We start from the raw sequence: 23578 nt of genomic DNA, 5'->3' as shown, positions 1-23578 counted from the left end.
TAAAAATAAGACATTATTTGAGAAATGAACATTAAAGGTGCATTTTAGCTGTATCAAGTCCCTGTATATAATCTTTTCTTACAAAGCGGCCCTTAGAGAAAAATAATCTGTCATATTTCTGTATTACCAGTTTTACTTCTTAATTCAAATAAAACTGTCATCCTGCACCAAGGAAATACACTACCCACAACAAATGACTTTCAACGGTAGAATGGAAATTAATTCTTTTAACCTATGCATCGGTGATTAGAAATAAATTGAACTAACGTGAATACTAGTGAGCAGAAAAACAAATAAAGAAGCTAGTATATTAACCCAGATACTAAATGGACAATAGGATGAAACAAACAGAGAAGGGTCTATAAACAAAAATCTTGTTCCTCTTGATATGTCACTGTGAACATTTGGTCAAATCAGCAGTGTGGCCATTTTCTAATCCACACTACATATCTAACTGCACACCAATCACCTATAAATAATGGAAGCTACCACTAAACATGAACAGTCTGATCCCAACTTCTCCCCCTTCTCTCGTTCCACAAATCCCCTCTTCGAGCCAAACTTAACCTCCTATAGCTTTTTGAGAATACTGTTCATATACTTCCACCTTCTTGCCTTTATATATATTTTCTTTCCATGATATAGCCTCTCTTCCCTAGAGATTATACTCTCAAGGGAAGAAAAGTATATTAAAATTTCTAGAGTTCATACAATACTTACTAATCCAGGTAAAGTTAACTACTCCCTTCTCTAATGCTGCCATAGATGATAAATATAAAAACATACTACTTATTAAGTTATCTGCTAATTATCTGCTTATTGTTCTATACCTCAAGATATGGGTGGGGGCCACACCTTATTCAAATTTCCCACATACCTGGCAAATAGGATGTACTGGAGAAAGAGTAAGTGTAACATGTAGTTTAAAGAGAGATGTTTATTTGGTTTTGCAAATAAACTAATGGCCTAAACAAAAATGCTCAAGATTATATCCTAAACTACTTGTCCTCCAATGCAGACTGCTCAACAGATTAAAAGCACTCATTTAAGAACACATTTAGTACCTGATTAGAAAAAAAAAAAACTTGCTTTCATATAAATATATAGATGTAACTAAACAGTAACAAGTTCTGATCAAAAGATCAGCACTCATTATTCGATTTAAATAAACAAAAATGGGAGATGAGGTATAGCTCAGTGGTAGAGTGTGTGCCTAGGATGCACGAGGTCTTGGTGTTCAATCCCCATTACCTCCATTAAAAGAAGAGAGACCAAAAAACCAAAAATGCCACACTCAAAAACCAAACAGCAACCTACCAGAGAAGTCTTTTTAAACTCAAAATTAAGTGTTTTCAGAAAAATATTTGAAACAAGTTTTGGAACTTGAGGCTTGCTCATTAGAGCCAGTTCTACATAGTTCACTGGGGTAATTTCAGGCTGTTGGATATTTATGTATCATCCACTGAGAAGGTACTACTTTTATAGCACTGAGAATTTTCCATATCAACAAATGCTTATTATTTTAAACAAGGTCAAAGGGTATGGACTATTCACATTAGATGCATTTAAATTTAAAGCTTCAGTAAATAATCTCTCAGTGTTTTATTTTCTCCTGAAGACAATTAATGGGCCCCTCTGAAGTGACTCAGAAATAATGAAGCAGTAACATCAAAATTCAAACTGAGCTTTATCTAGTTGAAGGACTAATAATTGAAAGACAGGTTAACAACTTAAGTTCCATGAATTGTTTTAATTGTCCAAAAAATGGCAATCCTTCTACTAAGGGAGTTTTTATTTTCACAATCATCTTTCTTTAGAGGAATTTCATTTCCAGAAGTAACAGACCGTTTTTTAGTTCTAAGTCCTTTCTTTCCACACCAAGTGCAGTCCACTCCTAACTGGGTAGGCCATGGCTCCTAATTATATCCAAACAGCCCCCTAATCAAAGATGAAGAGTCCATACCTGAACCCTTCCCCTGCTCCTGGGTACCCTACCTATCCAGGTCCTAATAGTATAGCTGTCTTTAATATCTAACAGAGCTAAAACCTCCAACTCAGACACCAACCACCCCAGAGAGAAGAGAAACTCTCTCCCAAAGGTTTCTCCGCACATCAGTTAACACTGCCAAAGGCATTTTTCTCTCCAGGATACTTTTTAAAGGAGACATTTCTATACATAATCACCCCTATTCAGTAACTTAAAACATTTATATAAATGATGTTAGAAGGCAGACAGGTCAATGGTATTTTAAGTAACTTCAAGCACACTATGTATCAAATATCTGAATAAGCAGTAAAATTAACATTAGATCATATTCCTGGAAAGAAGTGATAATTTCTTAAAGGTGAAAAAGTGTAATTTCACATAATTAATTTTTAAGACATTTTTAAAGCAGACCAAAATTTAATAAAACCTTATCAGAAGATAAAAATAATACTTCTGAGTTGCTTCATGTTGTAGTGTTTATATTTTAGGGAAAAGGCAGAGCTTCACTTAGCTACAATCCTACAAAAAAAGGCAACAGAAAAAGTTTTAAACATTTTTTTCTGGTGTTGTTCCATCTTACCTTGGCTTGGAATTCCATAAAGCTCTTCTCTGAACATTGTTTCCTGTCTGAAAATTAGGAACCAAAACTACAAAATTCTGAGTTCTTCTACCTTACACAGAAATCAATAAGCTAGTTTTAATATTGGACTGGATTTCAAAGTTCTGTTCTTTGTTCCCATTTGGCTGAAAGGTAGACCTACATCAAGAGTTTCTATCGATTTTCAACTAGAAGTATCAGTTTTGCTGTCAGAGCTCTTTATTTTTGTACATAAAAGGAAGTGGGTTTTGATACTATCTCAGTGTTCTTCCTGTCTTACAAAGCATTTGAAATAAAGTGATGTCAGACTGAGAGAAAAAGCCCTAAATAAGAACAAGGAATAGGCACATTTAGTTTGTTTTACCTTTACTAATAACTGCAACTGATTTAGAACTGTTCTGCAGTATGCTGCTCCTATCACTGCTAACCGCATGTTTTCCACTTTAATTTGCACTGGATTACAAAAACATTCATAAATATTTACTATAAACCTAAAATGTTACGTTTCTATGCTTATGCCATATGTATGACCCATGAATGAGAGCACAACCTATGAGAACTAAATCATTCTTCATTATTGCTAGCTCAGCATTTATCCATTTCTTAATATTAGAGCTGCAAGAGTAAATGTGACTTCCATGCATCATGCGCACCTCTCATCTCCACTTCCAAACTCCACATGTGGCCCGCCTATTCTCAGTTTAATAGGCTACAATTAGAAAAGATCTTTACTGAACATCTCAACGTAAACTGAGGATAAGTATTTAATATTGTGACAATTTCTAGAAGAGGAAGGAATCAGAGGTAGCTCAAAAATAATTTATCTGGATCATAATTTTGAAAATGCTATTACCTTGCTATTAGTATCCTCTACTATTATGCTGGGTGTGGGGCAAGGTATCTATTCACTAAGCTACTGACAAGGGAGTTCGGTTATTTCTTAGATCCTCCTACATCACAATACATTTACCTACAATTCTTAGAAACAGCCTTTCACAACCATGTTACAGCCACTACTCAGAAAACAGCTACTGTAGCCTATGTGACAAATGAAAAGCAAAGATCTCTAAGACCATGATTTTGTTCCCAGTTTACTAGTCTGACCTCCTTTAATACTGATTTCCGTTTCCAGCCACATCCAGAAAGTATGAATCTGTTTCCCTTGTCTGATGCTTGGTTCCTAATCTTAGATCAACAACTTCCAAACTTAGGAAGAAAAATGTCAACTGGGGAGGAGCAGAGGAGAGACACAGCCCTTAACACTTTTGGCTCCACTCCTCAAAAAAAAAAAAGGGTCTTTAGTGGACTCTGAGAAATTTAAGGTCCTGGACACACCTCTTTCCACTACTGACAGGGATTACTTTAAATATATATTAAAAATATTGGTCACAGTTCCCAACTCTGTCTTGCCTTATTCCATTTGTTCTTAGCATATGAGGTCTGGGTTGCTCTCCAAGTGGTTGTGATCTTAAACCTAAAATCTTCTGGTTACAAAATTTACCCAAATTGCATGTGCAGTAGCTGTATCAGAGAACACAGATAATGCTACCAATTATCTAAATTCTCTCCAAGAGTAGCACACTCAGTAACACAGACATGGTAATGAATCAGATGATTCTTCTGATATAGTTCAAAATCAATAGTTCTACAGACACTTAAAATTAATGAGTCAAGTATTCCAACAAACATAACTCTAGCTTCTAGATCCAAAGATAGCTCACCTGTAACTCAAACCTAAGAGGACACCCAAACAAGGGAAACTCTAGGATGTCTACTCTGCTCTGGAATCTCACTACATTGGTCCTTATAACGGAATAGCATGAACTGGCTTAAAATCTGCTTTGCCACGTACAGCTAAAATTATCAACATTGGGGTAAAAACAATTTGCTCTCTTCAAAAAGACTCTTGACAAGAAGCTACAAATAATCAGCAAGAATAGGTAACAAAATGTATCCTTAGGTGGAAAATTCATCTCCGGGAAACTGCAGTAACAAAGATGTTATTCCCTAAAGTTTTTTGGGTAAGCTATGAAGCAGACACCAAGCAGGAGATGAGAGCAAAGACCAACAGACTAAATTTAGTCTTTGCTAGTAGAAATGAAAAGCATTCTTTTCCTAGTAAGGAGAGAGTTGTTAGAGCAATTAAGTGCTCAAATTTTAGAAGAGAGGATTAAAGAAGTAAATAAATTAAGAGCATCCTTTAAAAGGCTATGGGTGGCCAAGGACAGAAAATAAACCAAAGTAAAACCTAGGGTCATGTTGTCCAATGTGATGGCCACTAGCTACATGTGGCTATTTAAATTTAAGCTACAATAAAATTAAAAATTCAGTTCCTGAGTCACACTAGCTATGTTTCAAGTGCTCAGTAGACACATGTAGCTAGTGGCTACTGTGTTGAGCTGGTCAGCACAGATACAGAACATTTCCATCCCTGCAGGAAACTCTACTGAACAGTACTGATCTAACTGGTAAGGGAAAGAGACTGACCCGGGGTCTGGAAAAACAAGAATGACTAATAGGGGCATTTATCCTCCAGCATTCAGTACTTTATTGAGGGATCAGGTGGATTTACCTTTCCTCTTCCACCTGCTCTTTTTTCCCTCCTTGTTGCTGCCACCATCACTGCTGCTGCTGCTGTTCTCAGAACTCTGAGAATCTGACTGACCATCACTGCTTTCTTCTGAACCTTCTGATAGCTCTTTCACCCCATCCGGCACATCTTTCTGAAAATGTAGGCATCCAATTAGGATTAATCATTATCATTTCAGCAAATAGGAATTAAATTTCTGATATGCATTGCTGTGACTTATTTGTGCTGATTAATTTTTAGTATTATAAGATTTAGTAGCAATATTTTCTGAATTCCTGTCATCTTTCTTCTTTGGGTCAAATTAGCTGATGTTTCCATCTACACCCAAAGATAAAAATTATACATGACAATCTTATGCAGGTACAATATAGAGGATTAAATTAGACAAAAACTTGGTATATATTAAGTCCAAGTAAATGATGAAATGTTCAGGATAAAAAAACTATATGATAACAATCTTTAAAAAATGTATGTACATCCACCATCCATGTACTATACATATTTGTGTGTATGTAAGAACCATTATGTACTGCAAATTCAGTTAAGTATCTGGATAGCAAGAGATAGTGCATTATTTCAATCTAATTGGTTCCTGGAAAGTGGTTAGTAAGTAGTATGAGTCAATACAAAAGGAATCAATAAAAAAAGAAAAGAAAAGAAAAGAAATCACATGAATCTTTGTTTTCTCCACTGAATAGTGAGAATGCTCATCAGAAAGGATACCTGTGTCAGCACAGTATGTGACAGATGTAATAGGGTAGTTACAAGATCAAGAACTAGGAAATTAAGACTTCTGGGTTTGGATTCTGGATCTACCTTCTCCTAATTATGCAGCCTTGGTCAAAGTCTTAAACTCTCATGCCTCAGTTACCCTATCTATAAGATGGGGTAATAGTACCTACCTTAAGAGATCATTCTGAAATTAAATGAGTTAGTAAATGTAAAATGCTTAGAATAGTGCCTGGCATATGATAAGAGCTCAACAAATATTAGCTACTATTATTTATGTAGTATACAAAATATATACATATAAATAAACACATTAGTGAATGTTATTTCTAAGTTATAAAACTATGGATGATACTTTTTTCCACTCAATGTATTTTTTTGTTTTCCCATATAATTTAATTTTTATAATCAGAGAAAAAACAATTCTGACATATTACCTCCTACCTATAATTTGCACTCAGGACATTATAGCCAAGATAGTACTCACTGGTCTAATAAGGAACTGTTTTTATTCCACTTATGTTTATACTTCAGTGCCATTTCACTCAGAACCATTTCTTATGTTACACACTTTCTTAAAATATACATCCCTTATTTTCCTATTCTTTCCTTCAAAATCCAGGAAACTTTATTATAGAGTTACTTGCCAACCAGACCTCTTGACATGTAAATTCAACATGTATTTTAAATACAAATAGAACTATCTTCTTAAACTTGTGACCCCTCCAGGATCTACTCACACCCCAAATATTAGAATCACTGCACTCTTCTTTTACTCACTCCAAATAGTTTACATTTTCTCTAATGGTCCTTGCCTCCAACTCTTTCATCACTCTCATAGTTAAGGCCAATTATCGCTTCCAAACAATCACAACTATCTTTTTGACAAGTTTTCCTGCTCTACCCTTAAGTCTATCCTACTTGAATTATCGTCCTAAACATGGATTTGATCTTGTTATTCTCCTGAAAAACCTCTGCCATTTCCTCAGAACATACCCTCCCAACCTCCTCTCTCTCTCTGCTCAGTCAGGTTTTCAAAAGCCTCCAGTTTGTTCTTCACCTAACACTTACCCATCCTGACTCATTACCACACTACCTCACACACAGATTATGGTCTGACCACCCCAATTTACTCTACTTTCAAATCTCTTCTGAATCCATTTATCTATGCCTCTGCTTAAGCTAGTCCCTTGTGCTGGAAGGCCCTTCCTCCCATTACTTATCTACCAAAGTTCAACTCAAGTTCAGTTTAAAAAAACAAAAATAAAAACAAACAAAAACTTCTAGATCCCTTTATTCAAGATGAATCTTTATTTCCCTGCACTATCACAGCACTTTACAGCACAGTACGTTTTGTCAGTATGCAATTGCAATTATTTTAGTAACGTGAGCTTCAAGAGATCAGAGACCATAGTTTTACCCTTCTTTATAGCCTCTACAGTGTCCAGTATAGAGTAGGCATTTAATAAACATTATTAATAATATGGAAGGTCTAGAAGAGCTAAAACCTAAAAGAAACACAGAAAGCTCCATATGGGACTAGATTCCTATAACCTCATGAAGCTCAGCGAAGTGTTTTAAAAGGAAGTATTATAGGTAAGTCTGATCTTTTTAATGTTAGTGGGCTACACACAACCACTGAGCATAGCAAGGACTACAGCTTAAAGCTACATAGTTAAGAGGGGACAGAGTCCCACATACATATGGACATAGTCATTGCAAGCCAAGCATTAATTTTCCTTCTGCTGACAAATTTCCTTTGGAAAACAACCCTCTCCTCAATTCATCTGGCTTGAGAGGGCTTAACCACACCTTCTCATCAAGGGTGATCATGAACCAAAGAGTAAGTGGTCAATCAGAAGATTCAATATATTGGCAACGGCAATCATTCAGGTATAGGCACATGGGCCAAGCCAAACCAATTAAGCCACATCAGAACTAACTAAAGGGCTCCTGCTTCAGTTCCTGAGACTTGCTCTCCACACTTACAGCTTGCAGAATGGGGGCTGGGACTGAAGTTAGGTATGATGAGGAGAGAGCCTACCTCAGAATGAAGCCCAAAGGAAGCAGAGAGACCCATCCCTGATGGCAATCATTTGAGATCCTGAATTCAGGCTAACTTTTCCTAGAATTTTTAGTTATATGAACTAATAAATTATCTGTTTTACTCAAGATCATTTGTTTTTCCTTCTTGTAACAGAAAGGACACTGATAAGTCAAGGTCTCTTTTCACTGCAGAAATTAGAAATTAGCAAGCCTCTTATGGTAAAAGAACATGGGAATTCAGTTAGATCTGGGTTCATGTTCTGGTTTTGATACTATCTGGCCAACACTGGACAAGAAAATCCAATCCTCTAAACTTCAGCTTTCTCCATTTTAATAAAGCAATAATAACCACAACTCTGAATTGTAATGGAAAATTAAATGAGAAAGTAATATAAAGCATCAAGGCTGGTGGAAAATAATCTGGAAAAAAATGTATACTTGAATCATTTTGCTGTATAATTGAAACTAACAATATCATAAATCAATTATACTTCAATAAAAAAATAAAAATTTTTTAAAAAAAGGATCAAGGTTGTATGCTCCACAGTAACACTCATTATTATTTAAATGGTGTGAGGCCCTTTAAAAAGTCACTGAAAGTCATCTTCATTTCATCCTTTCAAAATAATACTACAGTAAAGAATGAAAAATGAAGTATTTCTCTGACCTACCTACAGATGGTTACCCATTAAAAAAAAAATTGGATACAGTGTTGAAAACTTTACCTCTTCCTAAAAGTGAGTTCTTCAAGAACAGAATTCTGTCTCTATAATGCAATTATTATTTATATGCAGTCACTTCCTGTTTTTACTTTTTAAATGACTCCCTAACAAAAATATTTACCTTCAAAGTATATACTCCCATTCTACCTGGAACCTTATAGAAGATGCCTTCTTCACCTCGGGAGTTTGTGTGCAGCATTGCATTCAGGCATGCAAGAGGGGAAGTCCCACTGCCACAGGAAAAAAAGAAAAAAGAATGAAAGAAAAGAAAAAAACATAATTAGTTTCTGTCTCTGAATATCCTGTGTAACACAATTAAGATAAAATTAACTGGTCAACACTCATCTGACATAGACACGTTATAAACTATAAAAAGTCCATCAATCTAAGGAGACTGTCACGAAGAAAACGGATATAAAATTCATTCCCAAAAATCTAAAGAAAAAATAAATTCTTTAATTTTCTTAATCCTGATTCAGCACTTAACATTTAAGTGAAGAAAGATTTACCTCACAGAAGTATTACAAATTTATCTTGTAAAGACTTTAATTTCACTTACAGTTGTCTTTGTTAATATACCTCAATAAAATCAGATCTTTTTTTAAAAAAAAATCTTTTTCATTTAGCACATGCTTTAAATGTCCATAAGTAAAACACTGAGGAAAATGAAAACACACACAAATAAACAGTAGTAATCTCCTTGCATACAGCTGCACCAGACTGAATCTGAGTCATAAAAGAATACATTTCCATGGTCTCTTGTATTTATTTTTAACTGAGATAGAATTGACATATAACATTATATTAATGTCAGGTATACAACGTACTGATTCCATACTTGTATATATTACTATGGTCTCTTGTATTTACCTATCAGATCACTTTTTAAAGGTATAAAATAGGCTTTGGAACAGTCATCTTCTATGTAGAAACTTGGTTAAAATGTTTACTAAATCTAATATATATTTATCATATTTTCTAGAGTTTTAGGTATACTATAAATTATCTGTAAAAAATATTTTTACTTATATTATTTTCTTTTCTAATTGTAATCAATTTCATTTGCCTACAGTAATCTAAATGGAGATGTGTGGCATCCTTAAATTCAAAAAAAAAAAACAAAAACTCACAATACCCGAGGGCAGCTTATTTGCACATTTCCAGGTACTACTCAATAACTCAAAGAAGCCTACAGCAAGAGGCTGTTAGATATCTTGGGTACCTAAAGATAAGAGTTCTCTGTAGGGGAGAGCAGGGCCATGTGTCCACTGTCTTTTGGTATTGTGAAAGTGCTGAGGGTCAAAAACTGAAAAGATGAAGGACAACAAAGAAAATAAAAACCTTTCGCTAAAAAAAAAAAAAAAAAATGCTGAGTTTCTCCAGGATTTTTTTTCCAGATATGTTAATTTAATTTAGATATTTCCAAGTTAAAAATATACATAAGGCAATTCTAGTCAGAATTCCAAAGTTTGCATCAAATAAATACATAAAAATTGCCCAAGAAATACCTAGGAAATAAATAATGAGAGATTTGCCTACGACGTACACTAAGCCACTACCACTGAAGCAGTATGTTTCTGGGGCAGAATAAATAGGCAAATGTGCACTCTTATAGACTGCTGGTGAAACAAAATAGAAAATACAGAAACAGAGAATCATAAATGTAAAAGGTACTAGTTCTGTGTAGTAGGAGGAAGATTGGGTCATGACATTGCCACCTGTGGTTTGATGACCTGGCATCTGTTCCCTCTTCTGGAGATGGTACCTAAAATTTCCTGTGAAACATTATCCCTCTCTCATTCTCATGAAATTGAGACAGACTTAACTCCATGGTCATCAAAAGTGTAAATCCAAGCTGTTAAACTAGCATTTCCTGATTGGAAAAGCCAATTACCATTTCCATGTGCACTCCTCTCCCAACCTGCACAGTGACAGATTCAGGAAGATACATGGCTCATTCAGTGCCAGCAATCTAAGGAGCTGTTTACTTGGGCATCTGGGAAAGAAACATGCTCTCCAGGGAAGCTTCAGAAAGAGAGCCTTTCTCTTCCCCTGAGCAGCATGAGGAAATAAACTTTCAGTCATAAGACCATGAGGGAAATATCTGGAATTGGGGTCGAACAACACATAGGACAGAGAAAGGAAGGGTGAAGCAACGATTATAGGGAAAAAAAATCAACACCCAAAAAAGCAGAGCTGAGAAAAGAGGAAAACAGCAATATATTTTTTAGCAATATTACTTTTGCCACTGTATTAAGCCTTGCCTAAAGCCAGTCGTACCTCTGGAATTTTGTTGAGGTTTTAAGTCATAAGCAGCTGAAGGAGTCCTAAATAAAATAGTTTATTTAATAAGTAGTGCTGGCATATCATGTTGTACACTGGGGACAATAATTCTCACAGTATATATAAAAACATATTCCAAATGGATTAAAGGCCAAAATGTAAAAAGTAGAAGATATTAAAGGCAAACAGTACAATCTATAGGATAAGAAATCTTTCCACATAAGAGAAAAACCCCAAAACCACAAAAGAAAACCCTAATGACTAGACAAAAATTTCTGTACAAGAAAAAGAAAATATCATCAACAAAACTATACAAAGTATACAAAGCTGGAATAAGTAAATGCGAAACAAATGGCAGACAAAAAATGAATAGTCCTGATAGAACTTCTTTGAGGAAAACGCAAACAAGCCATTAGAAAAAATAGATGAAGAATATGAACATGCAATGTAAATGGCCAATAGAATACATGAAAAGAAGCCCAAACTTAACAGTGGTCAAAGAAAACCAAACGAAATTGAGATACCATTGGTCAGACCGGGAGAAATCAAATGGATTCAAGTCTTTGTTAGCAGTGCCGTACTAACGTCAATTTCCTGGTTTTGATCTTGTACTACAGTTATATAAAAGATGTTACCGTTGGAGGAAGCTGGGTGAGATACACATGTGACTATTTTTATAGTTTCCTGTGAGTTTAAAATTACTTTAAAATTCAAAAAAAATAAATTGATAAAATCCATTGCTAGTAAGGTTATGGGCAAACGAATACTCTCACAGACTGCTGGTAGGACTGAAAACTGCTACCCTCTCCCTATCCATTTCTCAATTCTGTTCTAGGAAAGTAACATGGAAATATCCACTAAAATTTAAAATATGAGCCACCGATCCAACAATCCTACTTCAATCTATCCTACAAAAATAAGGCCATAAGGACTTAAGAATGTATAACAACACTCCAGCATTGTTAAAAGTATCAAAGCACGAAAATGATCTCAAAGTCAGTAAGAGAATGTTAGTATGTTAGTAAGGTAACCAACAGGATATGAATCAATAGCAGCTACATTAACAACAAAAGGAGTGGTGAATTCCAGGAAGCATTCTGGTTAGCCCTCACAACAATCCTTTGAGGCAAGCAAAACTATGACACCATTTTTACAAATGAACAAACGAATGTATTGAGGTGTTAAGTAAACTGTTCAAGATCACGTAGTTATTAGTAAATAGTAAAGCCAAGATTCCAGTTAGAAGAAAGAAAACAAACAGAACAGGAAAGAGACTGCTTAAAAAGAATGTATAACCAACTGAAAAGGAAACATGCTATAATCTAGAGTTCAATAACCTATCTGGTAAAGGTTTGCCCCAATTTTTGGTATTCAATTTTAATATTAAGTACACACTCTATTTAGTACTGCTTATTAAGTACCCAATAAATGAGAGTCTGTGGATCCAAAGAGGAAAGCTTTCTTAGTTCAGAGTCTAATAGGAGAGACAGACAAGGGAACAAACTGCCACAGTACACTGTAATCAATCCTATCAATATACACACAGATCTACAATCCCTGGCAAAAACACATAAGGCCAAATGTTTCAAACACAAAAATCTGTTGGATCTTAGAAAGGCAACATGATATGCCAGAGAGATTAGAGGCAGCAATCCCATAACCAAACACAGTGAAATACATGAATAATCACACGAAGTGGGATATACAAAGACTACATATAGTTTCACGTCTGTCCAAGAGAAGTGCTGCTGACAAATGAAGTTTAGTAACAAAAGCATGAAAAAAGTTTTCCAAGCACTTTGGATTTTGGAATTATGAATATAAATTAGGTGAGAGAGAACGATTTAGCACCTAGATTAAAAAAAAACAAAAACAAAAACAAAAAAAACCCAAACCAAAACCAAACAAAATATCCAATGCAACCAAACCAAACCAAAAAAACTCCTTAAAATAAAACTCATAAAATGAAAGTAAATGGTGCACACATCTGGTGAAAAGATGTGGTAACAGAGACACAGACACCATCATCTTTTCCTTGCAAATCTGGTGTACTCTTCCTTTGAAGGAAATAAAGTTTTGAAAAACCCACTGTACTGTTTAAAACAAAATTTAGATTTGATTTCAGGAAAATATAAGAAGTCAGAGAATCCTGGCAGAGTTTATTTTCATGAATAATGAAGCAATGGCAGAGAAAATAGGCTACACTGCCCACGATGGCAGGAACATACTTTCAAGAGAAGTAACTTCAGAATAATATAATTTTAAAAAATAACTGAATAACTTGAAGGAACAGGCATCACATGCATGAGTGATAAAATCCCGATACTGAGGAAATCAATACTGATGTGACGTCAAGTAACAAAACGATCACGTAACTATCTTGAGGCAATGTAGCATCTAATCTTTCTTGACTATGCTCAAGACACTGGGGGGAGGGGACAGTTCTCTTAAGGAGAGGAACAAGTGTAGTGCTATAATTTTACACTGAATCTATCTCATGAAGGAAATACACTAAGATGCTTCATGCCCAAGGCCCAAGAACAGAAGTAACTTCAGTTATACTGCCAGTAAAAGTAGTTCCTTACAAGTAGCCAATAGGGCTGAAAGATCAGAAGTCTATAATAGCATTGCTCAGATGAAACAAGATATAGTAACTCATGAAAGAAGATATCACTGTGTGGCAAAGGGAAAAAAAAAAGATCAGATTTGTGTATTCATACCAATCTGAATTCAAATTTCAGTGTGGCCATGGGCAAGTCACTCTAAACACTCTTAATTTTCTCATCTGTAAAACAGAGGAAGGGGGAAGGGTATAGCTCAGTGACAGTGCATGCCTAGAATGAACAAGATCCTGGTTCAATCCCCAGTACCTCCGTTAAAAAGTAAATAAATAAATAAATATACCTAAGTACACCCACCAAAAAAAAACCAAAGAGGAAATACCATCTACTTTGTAATTTGACCGTGCAGATTACAGATAATGTATATAAAGCATATGTCACAGAGAAGAGATTCAGTAATCGTGGTAGTTAGTTTAACAACTTGTTCCCCTAATCCAGTTTCATGTGTTCCAGTGTTCCCGACCTATCTCAAGTGATAGTAATTTCACTCACCCCAACAATTCTCCACTATGAAGCCAGACTGACCTTTTAAAAACAAATACAGTCATGCTACCTTAAAATTCATCCACAGTATCGTAATGTTCTTAGAATAAAGTCTAGAACTATCAATATGATTTGACCCCCACACTCTCTCTGCTCTGATTTACTCTAGTCTTCTTTCCATTTATAACTTAGAATTCGTCTGACTTCTTGGCCTTTGTACTGGCTAATGATTCTGCCTACAGTGTTTACAAGAGATGAGCGAAAGATGAAGAAGCTGGGAAGATCTAGTAGTTTTAGAATGAATATGTTAAGATCATATCAACAAAACTTTTAACCATTTAAATTATATGGCAATGATCTTTAGGAGGAAAACTAGCTTTTCACTTGAAAAATATCAATATAAAGGCAATCATGACATTTTGATGATGATTTGAAAAGTCTGTTACATCAGAGTGTATTTTCAAATGGAACTGAAAGGGCTTTGCAGATCTCTGATAGAATATCTTACATGTTAAAATTTACCTTTAATCTAAAGTAATTTGATAAATACTTCATTATACCTCAAATCTGTTAGATACCAACACTAAAGACTTCTCTTAATGCTGTTTGTGCAGTAATTAAACTGCTACTTTCTACTTAAGCAATAAAATAAGTGATAATAGTAGAAAATAATAACCCACAGAATACGAGAAGAATCTATGAGTTCATACTGATACAAATAAATAAACAAATCAATGAATGGGGGAGAATTCCTTGCAGTAGAATTCCAACTAACAAATAAAGAAGGAATAATATAATAAGAAAATCACCATATGTGGCAACCATATTGCAGGCAAGTACTATCAATGGAAGCTATGGTGGATATACTCTAAAATGACCCCTAATTATACCCACTCCCTGGTACCCACACCCCGGTAATCCCCTCCCCTTGAATGTGGGTGGGACCTATGACTTGCTTCTAACCAACAGAAAACAACAGAGGGGGTGAGACAGTGACTACATTACAGTAGTCTGCAGTATCCTTGGGAGGTGACTCTCCCTTGCTAGCTCAGAGGAAGCATACAGGTTGGGGAGGCCTTAGTGGCAAAGAACTCAGCACAGCCTCTAGCCAACAACCAGCTGAGGACTGAGGCACCTCAGTTTGATAAACCCCAAGGATCTGAATCCCAAAAACAACCATGTAGCTTAGAAGTGGTTCCTTCTCCAGTTAAGCCCGCTGATAAGAATCCAGCCCTGGTCAACACCTTGGTTGCAGCCTTGTGGAGGGCGCAGTAAAGCCATGCCCAGAGCAGAAGCTGAGATAATAAACGTGTATTGTTTGAGGTTGCTAAATCTGTGGTAATATTATTAAGCAGCAACAGATAACTAACAATGAGATGCTAAAACTAGTGAACAAAGAAATAACGAGAAACAAGATATTTACATGATCTTAAAGTATCTCCCTCCACACACAAGATGTCCATTAATTACAAAAGGGAAAAAAATTATACCTTTAGAGTGGAGAAACTTGGCAGACATCACACAAACTAAGTGATCAAAAGTAGTCAACACCATTAACAGAATGAACTGAAATCACATGCTTCTTGATATGATGTAATGAAAATGACATACCACTTCTGTAACATTCCTGCCAAAAATGCACAACATGAATCTAATCATGTGTAAACATCAGACATATCCAAACTGAGGGACAGTCGACAAAATACCTGGCCTGAACTCTTTAAAAATGCCAAGATCATGAAAGGCAAACTGTAAAGAATGTTTCCACATTAAAAGAGACTATAAAGATACACGAAAACTAAATGCAAATGCAAATGCAATGTGTGATCCTGGATTGGGACATCAGTAGAAGAATTACCAAATTTAAATAGTCTGATAAGATAGTAGTATTATATTAATATCCTGATTTTGATACTTACACTGTGGTTGTGTAAAAGAATATACTTGCCTTTAGAAAGTATACTCGTGTTTAAACATGAATAGGGCATCATGTCTACAATTTATTCTGCTATTTCAGAAATACAAACTAGATAGAATAATGAAGAAAGTATATAAAATGTTAACATTTGTGGAATCTAGGTAAAAGTTACATAGGATTTACTTGTAGTACTTTTGCAACTTTTCCTAAAGTCTGAAATTAATAATTAAAATAAAATTAAAAGCTAAAAAATGCATTGTATATGAGAAAAGTCTAAGAAAACAATATTGGACTAATGAAAAAGTATGAAGTGCTTATAAATGCTACAATATGGATTAACCTCAAAAGACTACATATCATATGATTCCATTTATATGAAATGTCCAGAAATGGCCAACTATGGAGACAAACAGCAGAACAGAGGCTGGCAGTGGGAACTAGCATTAACTGTATACAGGTATGAGAAATGTCACTGGGGATTATAGTGAAAGTTGCACAACTCAGTAAATTTACTAAATATCATTGAATTATACAGTTAAAATGGGTGGAATTTATGGTATGTATGTTATACTTCGATTTTTAAAAAGACAATGTGGGAAAGAAGCTAACTTGGTTTCTCATTAACAGCATGGTGGTTAAGTGCTGGTGATATAAAAAAGAAAGTGGAAGTTTCCCTAAGTACACATTCTTATATTTTAATGTAAAAAATAAATGAGTACAGCCAAATGATATGATCTCTTTATTTCCTAGAGCATGCACACACACTATAGTATCACTTAATTTATGACTAATTAACATTTCCCTTCTACCAGAGAGATGAAGCAACTTGGTACAAATTTTAAATGCACAGTAACATAAAAAATTTAGCCACATTTGCAATTTTGCTATCAAGAACTGAACAAAATCAGAAACTTAGGTTTAGAACTTACGTCTCCTAATTTGTCAGTGAACAATCCTCCTGGATTTACAAGAATATGTTCAACTATAAATGCAGTAGCACTTGCAGCAAAATGTTCATTCTAAATGTTTTATGATTTCATACACTTTTCAAAAAAAACAAGATATCTCTTCTAAAAATTAAGTGATAACTTTTCTCATAATTAATCATGCCAAATTTCTCCACTGAAAGTCTAGACACATTCACTATTGTTTTCTTTCATTTTTAGTTTCTTCCTGGAGCCGCAAGATACAAAATAAAAATGTAAATGATGTCTACAATAGTGTTCATAAATATACAAGGCCCATCAACTCTCAGTAAAAATCTTTAGCTTGCTTTATCTTGTGCATAGCCCTCCTTATTCTAAAAGCCCTTGCTGGCACACTTAAAGAATTTACTCACTTGTTATACCAATTCTGTATCATCACATTGTAAGCAGAAATTTTTTAAAAATTCACACTCGTATTCTACAACCTTCTATCTCTGTCTAGCTTTTAAATTTAACAGGGTAAAATAAACATTTACTACCTTCTACAAAAATTTAAAGAAGTACCTCTGCTCATCCCCTCTGCTTTACGCAAATGTTCTATTATTTCCTACTAATAAAATATGATGGCTGTTTTCCATCATAGATAAAAATGTATCCTACTCAAATAACAACGAAATCCTACTTTACTGTGGTAAAATATAGATAACATAAAATTTACCATCTCAATAACTTCAAAGTGTACAGTTAACTTTCACTCAAGTACATGCACATTGTTACACACCAAACTCCAGGACTCCTCTCACCTTGCAAAACTGAAACTGTACATCCATTAAACAACTCGTCATTTCCCACTACACTAGCTGCTGGCAACCACCCTTCTACTTTCTGTCTCTATAAATCTGATTTATACTCCAGGTCTCTCATATATATGAAATCATACAATATTGGTCCTCGTGTCTGGTTTATTTCACTGAGTATAGTGTCTTTGAAGTTTATCCATTTTGTACCATATGTCAGAAGTTCCTTCTGTTTTTAAGGCTAAAAAATATTCCACTGAATATATATGCCACTTTTTGTTTATCCATTCATCTGTCACTGAACATTGGGTTGTTTCCAACTTTTGCCTATAGTGAATAATGCCGCTATGAACATCGGTATAAAAGTATCTATTCAAGTCCTTGCTTTTGATTCTTTTGTGTATATACCCAGGAGTGGAATTACTGGGTCACACAATCATTCTTTACCTTATTCTTATTTTACGTAACCATTTCTCAGGTGCAAACACCTACACACAAGATCAGATAAAATTCACAGGTTGACATGGTCACCTAGTCCATTTACCTACAGATGCTTATATCTCCTCCTAAAGGATCATAAATAGGGAGTCATCCAGTCTTTTGCACAAGCACATAATGTGGTAAAGATTTACTACATCCTCAAGCATTTCCAATTATTCATAAATTCTTCCTTAAGCTAAACCAAGTATCTTCCTCTAACTCCATTTATTAGTCCTGATTTCATGCTATATCAGTGCCAATCATAGTGGAAAAATCTGGGAGTATCTTTTCTTTCCTCTTGGTGATTTTCTGTACTGTCTGCATTTACCAAAATGTCCTTGCAATAAACTATCTTTGTAAGTGGGAAAAAAAAGTTTAACATTATTTCTTAATTAATCCATATGACAGACCTTCAAGTACTTTAAGACTCTTCAAGAAACCCTGAAGTCTCCTTTTCCAGTTTTCACTGGCATTCCCTCTTGCAACCAAGCTAAAGAAATTTATCATAATAAACTTTTACAATCCATCCTCAAAATTGACCAGTGTCCTCCAACATTTATTATCACCAGCTGAAGCCTTTGATAAAGAGCTTTAAGGGACTACAAAGTCTAACTTATTTACTCCTGGAGTTATTCCACCTTGCAATAGATTACCCTGCCTACTTTAATCCCAATCTCTTGTTCATTTTTCTATACTCCCTCCTACAGAACTGCCTCATCAAAACTAAGCCATAGTCAGCTTCCCTACCCTTGGCTCAACTATCATACACTTTGTATTTATCCTTCAAAGTTCTATCCCCTAAACTTCAATAGGATTAAAATAACAGCTCAGACTTTCAAGGCTAAAAGAAATGCAGAGTTATCTAGTTTCCCAGATGTTTAAATGCCCTATTTCAGGTCAATTTTAAATGTTAAAAGGTAATAATCTTATAAGAATCGTTCACTCACATGATATACATATATCTACACACACAAATACAGAGTAATCATTATCCACATATAAACTAAAAAAATCAGCATCAAATAACTTTAAAACCAAGAACTGATTTGTAGCATGCTTACCTGACAGAGCACACAAAACAAAATTGATTTCAAAAGCACCCTTATGATGGAAAATAGTGAGTTTAAAAATCATTAAATTAATAAATAGTCTTGGTAGGTTTTAAAGTCACTGAAAATGTTTTGTATTCTTAGACTCTTTCATTAAAATCTTTTGCTTGTTTTCCCCTGGTCATATTACCTGCAATTTGTCCAATGAGAAGTTCATTTGGGTTAACAACCAATCTACTTTTAAAAAAGAAATAACATAAATGTAGTTTTTAAACTTAAAAAGTAGCCTCTGACCCATCCATATTTCAGTGAATTAGTTTCTTCAAACTATTTTCCTCCGCAAACATACCATAAAACAAATGGGAACAAAGCCACTAGAGAGAGGATAAAAGGGTACACAAGAAAAAATTTTAAACAGGCATTCTTGGAGAAGGAGGCCCACCTTGGGACCACAAATGAGAAGTCTGGATTAACAGAATAACACAGAGAGGGAGGTCATAGAAATTAAAAAAAGATTCTTCAGAAATTGTGCTCATATACTCTTTCTATCCTTTTAACACTTCATATAAATCATCATTTTCCTTATTTTTCTATTATTGTCTTTTTTCCACAATTTTTTTAAAAAGCATTGTTTGTCCACTACCAGTAGCAAAATCTTTTCAAAAGGAGAGGGGGGAAAAAGAACCCAGTGATTCTATGTGTTATTTTAAAGTAAATATGTGGAACATAAAGTACTTGGACCCCTGTCTAGTCCACAGCCATTTCCACTATTGGTTCCCTACACCATGCTGCTTTTCAATCTTATGAGAAATAAGTAAGAAAAAAGTAGACTTTAAGACTTTAAGACAGACATAGTGCTCCTTAGAAAGGTGACTCTGTAACTACTGCATATAAAGAAATATCAACTGCCTTTATTTTGGCTAATCATTATGCTAATGTTTCTTAACAGTCTGGACCAAGTTCCTAAACAGCATGTATCTCTGAACTAAAGAGGTATACAATGCTGCAGTGAGGACATATTATTTGAGGTAAAAGAAGAATTGGTGAGGAAAACAGGAGCTGAAGATAAAATACTTGTCAATGTTAGCTATGGAAACAGTTCTGAAAGAAATGAGCTGGGGAGAAAATAAACTTAAACAGGTTTGATTAAGTACATCAAAAAATATGAATCTGTTGTAATTTTATATCTTTGTCCTTTTTGGTATTTCTTGTTCACTTAGCAATATAGTTTATACATCTAAATAACCAGTTATTTATTACAATTATTTTTTGCTTTTGAACAAGAGCTGTCAGTCTTGACACAGCCATTTAAGTCGAGATTCAGAGTTTTAAAGCAGTCAATTGATCCATGAATTTTACCAATTTCTGGCATTTTTCCAACTTACAGAAATAACTTAGAGTTATGGTAAAGTTTATATAATTAAATGGCTTTGACTTCAAGTATCTTCCCTTAAGTCTTAAAAATAAAGACTGAAATCTAGGAGGCAAGGTGACACCAGGAGGTGGGATCAGACCACAAGAAGCAGCCCAGTCCAGGAAACTTCTTCACCCTCATGGGCCTGGGACTACTCGTTCTCTCCCCTGAGATGCTGAGCAGCCCAGTGGTGCTAGCAGCCGGGGGTGTGGAGAGGTGTCCCATCACAAGCATCTGGCACAGAAGCCTCTCTGTCCCCATAAGTAGGGAGACTCCCTTTTCCCTACATCTAGATGCATCAGGCAGCCTGGTCTCTGGAAACCCCTTCCATCTTCTCAGAAAGAAGCAGCAGAGATCGTTGGGAGCCTCTGTGCCACCAGATAAAACAAGAAAACTAAAATAACACAGCAAAGGCTTTGAAAATTAAATGTTATTGAACCACAGTCCACCAAAAAAATCCAGGACTTAACATGGTAAATCCAAGCAGTGTGAACGCCTGTTTAGATAAAATATGTAAATTTAATAGCACCCAACTTCTAACATAATAGCTAAAATATCCAGTATTCAATAGAAGAATCACCCATCATACCCAAACACCAGGAAAATCACAACCTGAATGAGAAAAGACAATCTACTGACACCAACACTGAAACAGATGTTCAGTGTTGTCACAAAATGCTTCAATAAGCACTTATAAATTGTCTTGAAACAAATGAAAATACAGCAAATATCAGCAAGGAAATTGAAGTGAGGAAAAGAAGTGAATAGAAGATATAGAACTGAGAAGTACAGCAAGAAACGTAAAAATTTTCTAGACAGGCTCAACAGTAGAATGGAGATGACAGTGAATACAATCAATGACCTTAATGACAGATCAATAAAATTTACCCACTGTGAACAACAGAGAGAATATAACAACAAAAAAATTTCACTGACCCTCAGGGAGTTGTGGGATAAAACAAAAGATTCAAAGTTCGTATCATTAGAGTCACAAAAGGAAAGGAGAAAAAGAGTATTCAAAGAATTAATGGCTGAAAAACTCTTATTTGGTGAAAAATAAACCTACATATGCAAGAAACTCAGTGAATCTAATAAATAAGATAAAATTAAAGAAGTCCAGCACCAAGACAAATCATAATTAAATTTCTAAACAGCAAGTTATTTTAAAGTCCTGAAAGTGGTCAGAGAGAAACAACACATTACCCACAGGGAAACACTAATTCAAATGACGGCAGATTTCTCATCTGAAACCACAGAGACCAGAAGGAAGTGGCACAACGTCTTACAAGTGCTGATCAAAATCAACTGTCAATTGTAAATTCTGTATCTGATGAAATCTCTCCAGAAACAAAGGAGAAATAAAGACAGTCTCAGACAAAGTAAAACTAAACTACAGGAATGTGTTGCTAACAGAACCTACTCAAAGAATGACTAAAGGAAGTTCTTCAAACAGAAAGGAAATGATAAAAGAAAGAATACTAGAGCATCAAGAAGAAAACACAAGGAGCAGGAATATGGGTACGTACAATAGACTATCCTCTTCTCATGAGTTTTTAAACTTAGATTTGATGATTGGAACAAAAAATTATAATACCATCTGATAAGAACTTAAATGGAATAATGAAGTTCCCACACTTCACTCAAGGCGGTAAAATGCTGATACCAGTAGACTGTGATAAAGAAAACTATGTACAGATACCAAAAAATGCACTATAAATAAACCCATATGGAATTCATAGGAAGGCAAGAAAAGAGAAACAGAGGAAACAAAACAAATAATAAAATGGAAGACACAAACTCCAACATATCAATAATTACTTTAAGGGTAAATGGTGTAAATACATAAATTAAAAGGCAAAGACTGGCAGAGTGAATTAAAACATACACACACACAGCTATATGCTCTTTATAAGAAATTAATTTCAAATTAAGAGAAACTAGATCACTCACATATTACTGGTGGGAATATAAATAAAATGGTACAATCACCTGGAAAATAGTGTGGAAGTTTCTTTAAAACTAAACATGCACCTATCACTCGCCAACCACTCTTCTGGGCATTTATCCCAGACAAAGGAAAATGTATGTTTACATAAAAACATGTACACAAATTTTCATAGAAACTTTACTTGTAATAGCCCAAAACCGGAAACAATCCAGATGACCTTCAGTGGGTGAATGATATGTCCGTGAGTGGGGTATATCTGTGTTGTAAAATACTACTTAGCAATAAAAAGGAGTGAAATACTGACATATACAAGCACTTAGACCACTCTACAGGGAATTACACTGAAAAAAAAAAAAGCCAATCCCGAATGGCTACGTACTGTATATGATTGCATCAACATAAATTCTTGAAATGACATAATTATAGAAATGCAGAACAGATTAGTGGTTTCCAGGGATGAGGGGAATGGGAAGAGGTGGCACTACGGAGTTAGGTGTGACTATGAAATGGCAATACAAGGGATCTTCTTGTTGATGGAACTGTTCTGTTTTGACTGTGGTAGTAGACATACGAATCTATACGTGTGGATAAAACTGCACAGAGCCAAATACACCTCCACACATGCACATACTTACACACACACAAATGAATACAAGTAAAACTAGGCAGACTGTATCAAAAGCAATATTCTGGTTGTGATAACTGTCCTGTGGTACTGCACAATGTTACCTTTGGGAGAATACACAAAGGGTTATTTCTTACAACTGCTTGTGGCTTATGTTCTTCTATTGTACTCGTATCTTCTACAGTAAGCAATGTAGTGGACATCTGCAGTTTCCGCCTGGTCAATATATAATCTTTCTTCCTCTGGAAAGAATGTGCAATCTTGCTATGGGGAACTATGCCTTACCCCACTGAAAATAGTCTTTGTAGGACTGTCCATCAAGATGTCTCACCATCCCTGGACACTGGGCCACCCAAATTCAC

General features: G+C 35.0%; 1 protein-coding gene and 1 non-coding gene across 6 annotated transcripts in view; one reads left to right on the top strand and one right to left on the bottom strand.

Moving 5' to 3' along the window:
- Positions 1-23578, bottom strand: part of ASXL2 (ASXL transcriptional regulator 2) — a 114794-nt gene that overhangs the window by 43347 nt on the left and 47869 nt on the right. For 4 of the 5 annotated variants that reach the window (XM_064494679.1, XM_064494682.1, XM_031466706.2 and 1 more), the window contains 2 exons: positions 8794-8902; positions 5158-5308 (listed from right to left, as the gene is read on the bottom strand). In XM_064494679.1, the coding sequence (XP_064350749.1) occupies positions 5158-5308; positions 8794-8902 (260 nt within the window). Of the gene's footprint in view, positions 1-2567; positions 4205-5157; positions 5309-8793; positions 8903-23578 lie in introns of those variants that run through there. The other variant, XM_031466708.2, reaches the window with a different exon arrangement.
- Positions 1184-1256, top strand: TRNAP-AGG (transfer RNA proline (anticodon AGG)). The gene has a single exon. It is a non-coding gene; the product is annotated as a tRNA-Pro (tRNA).

The sequence above is a fragment of the Camelus dromedarius genome, chromosome 15 (genome assembly GCF_036321535.1).
Source record: "Camelus dromedarius isolate mCamDro1 chromosome 15, mCamDro1.pat, whole genome shotgun sequence".
Lineage (NCBI taxonomy): Eukaryota > Metazoa > Chordata > Mammalia > Artiodactyla > Camelidae > Camelus > Camelus dromedarius.
Note: the sequence above shows the minus strand (reverse complement) of the source record. Positions and strands in the feature narration are given on the sequence as shown.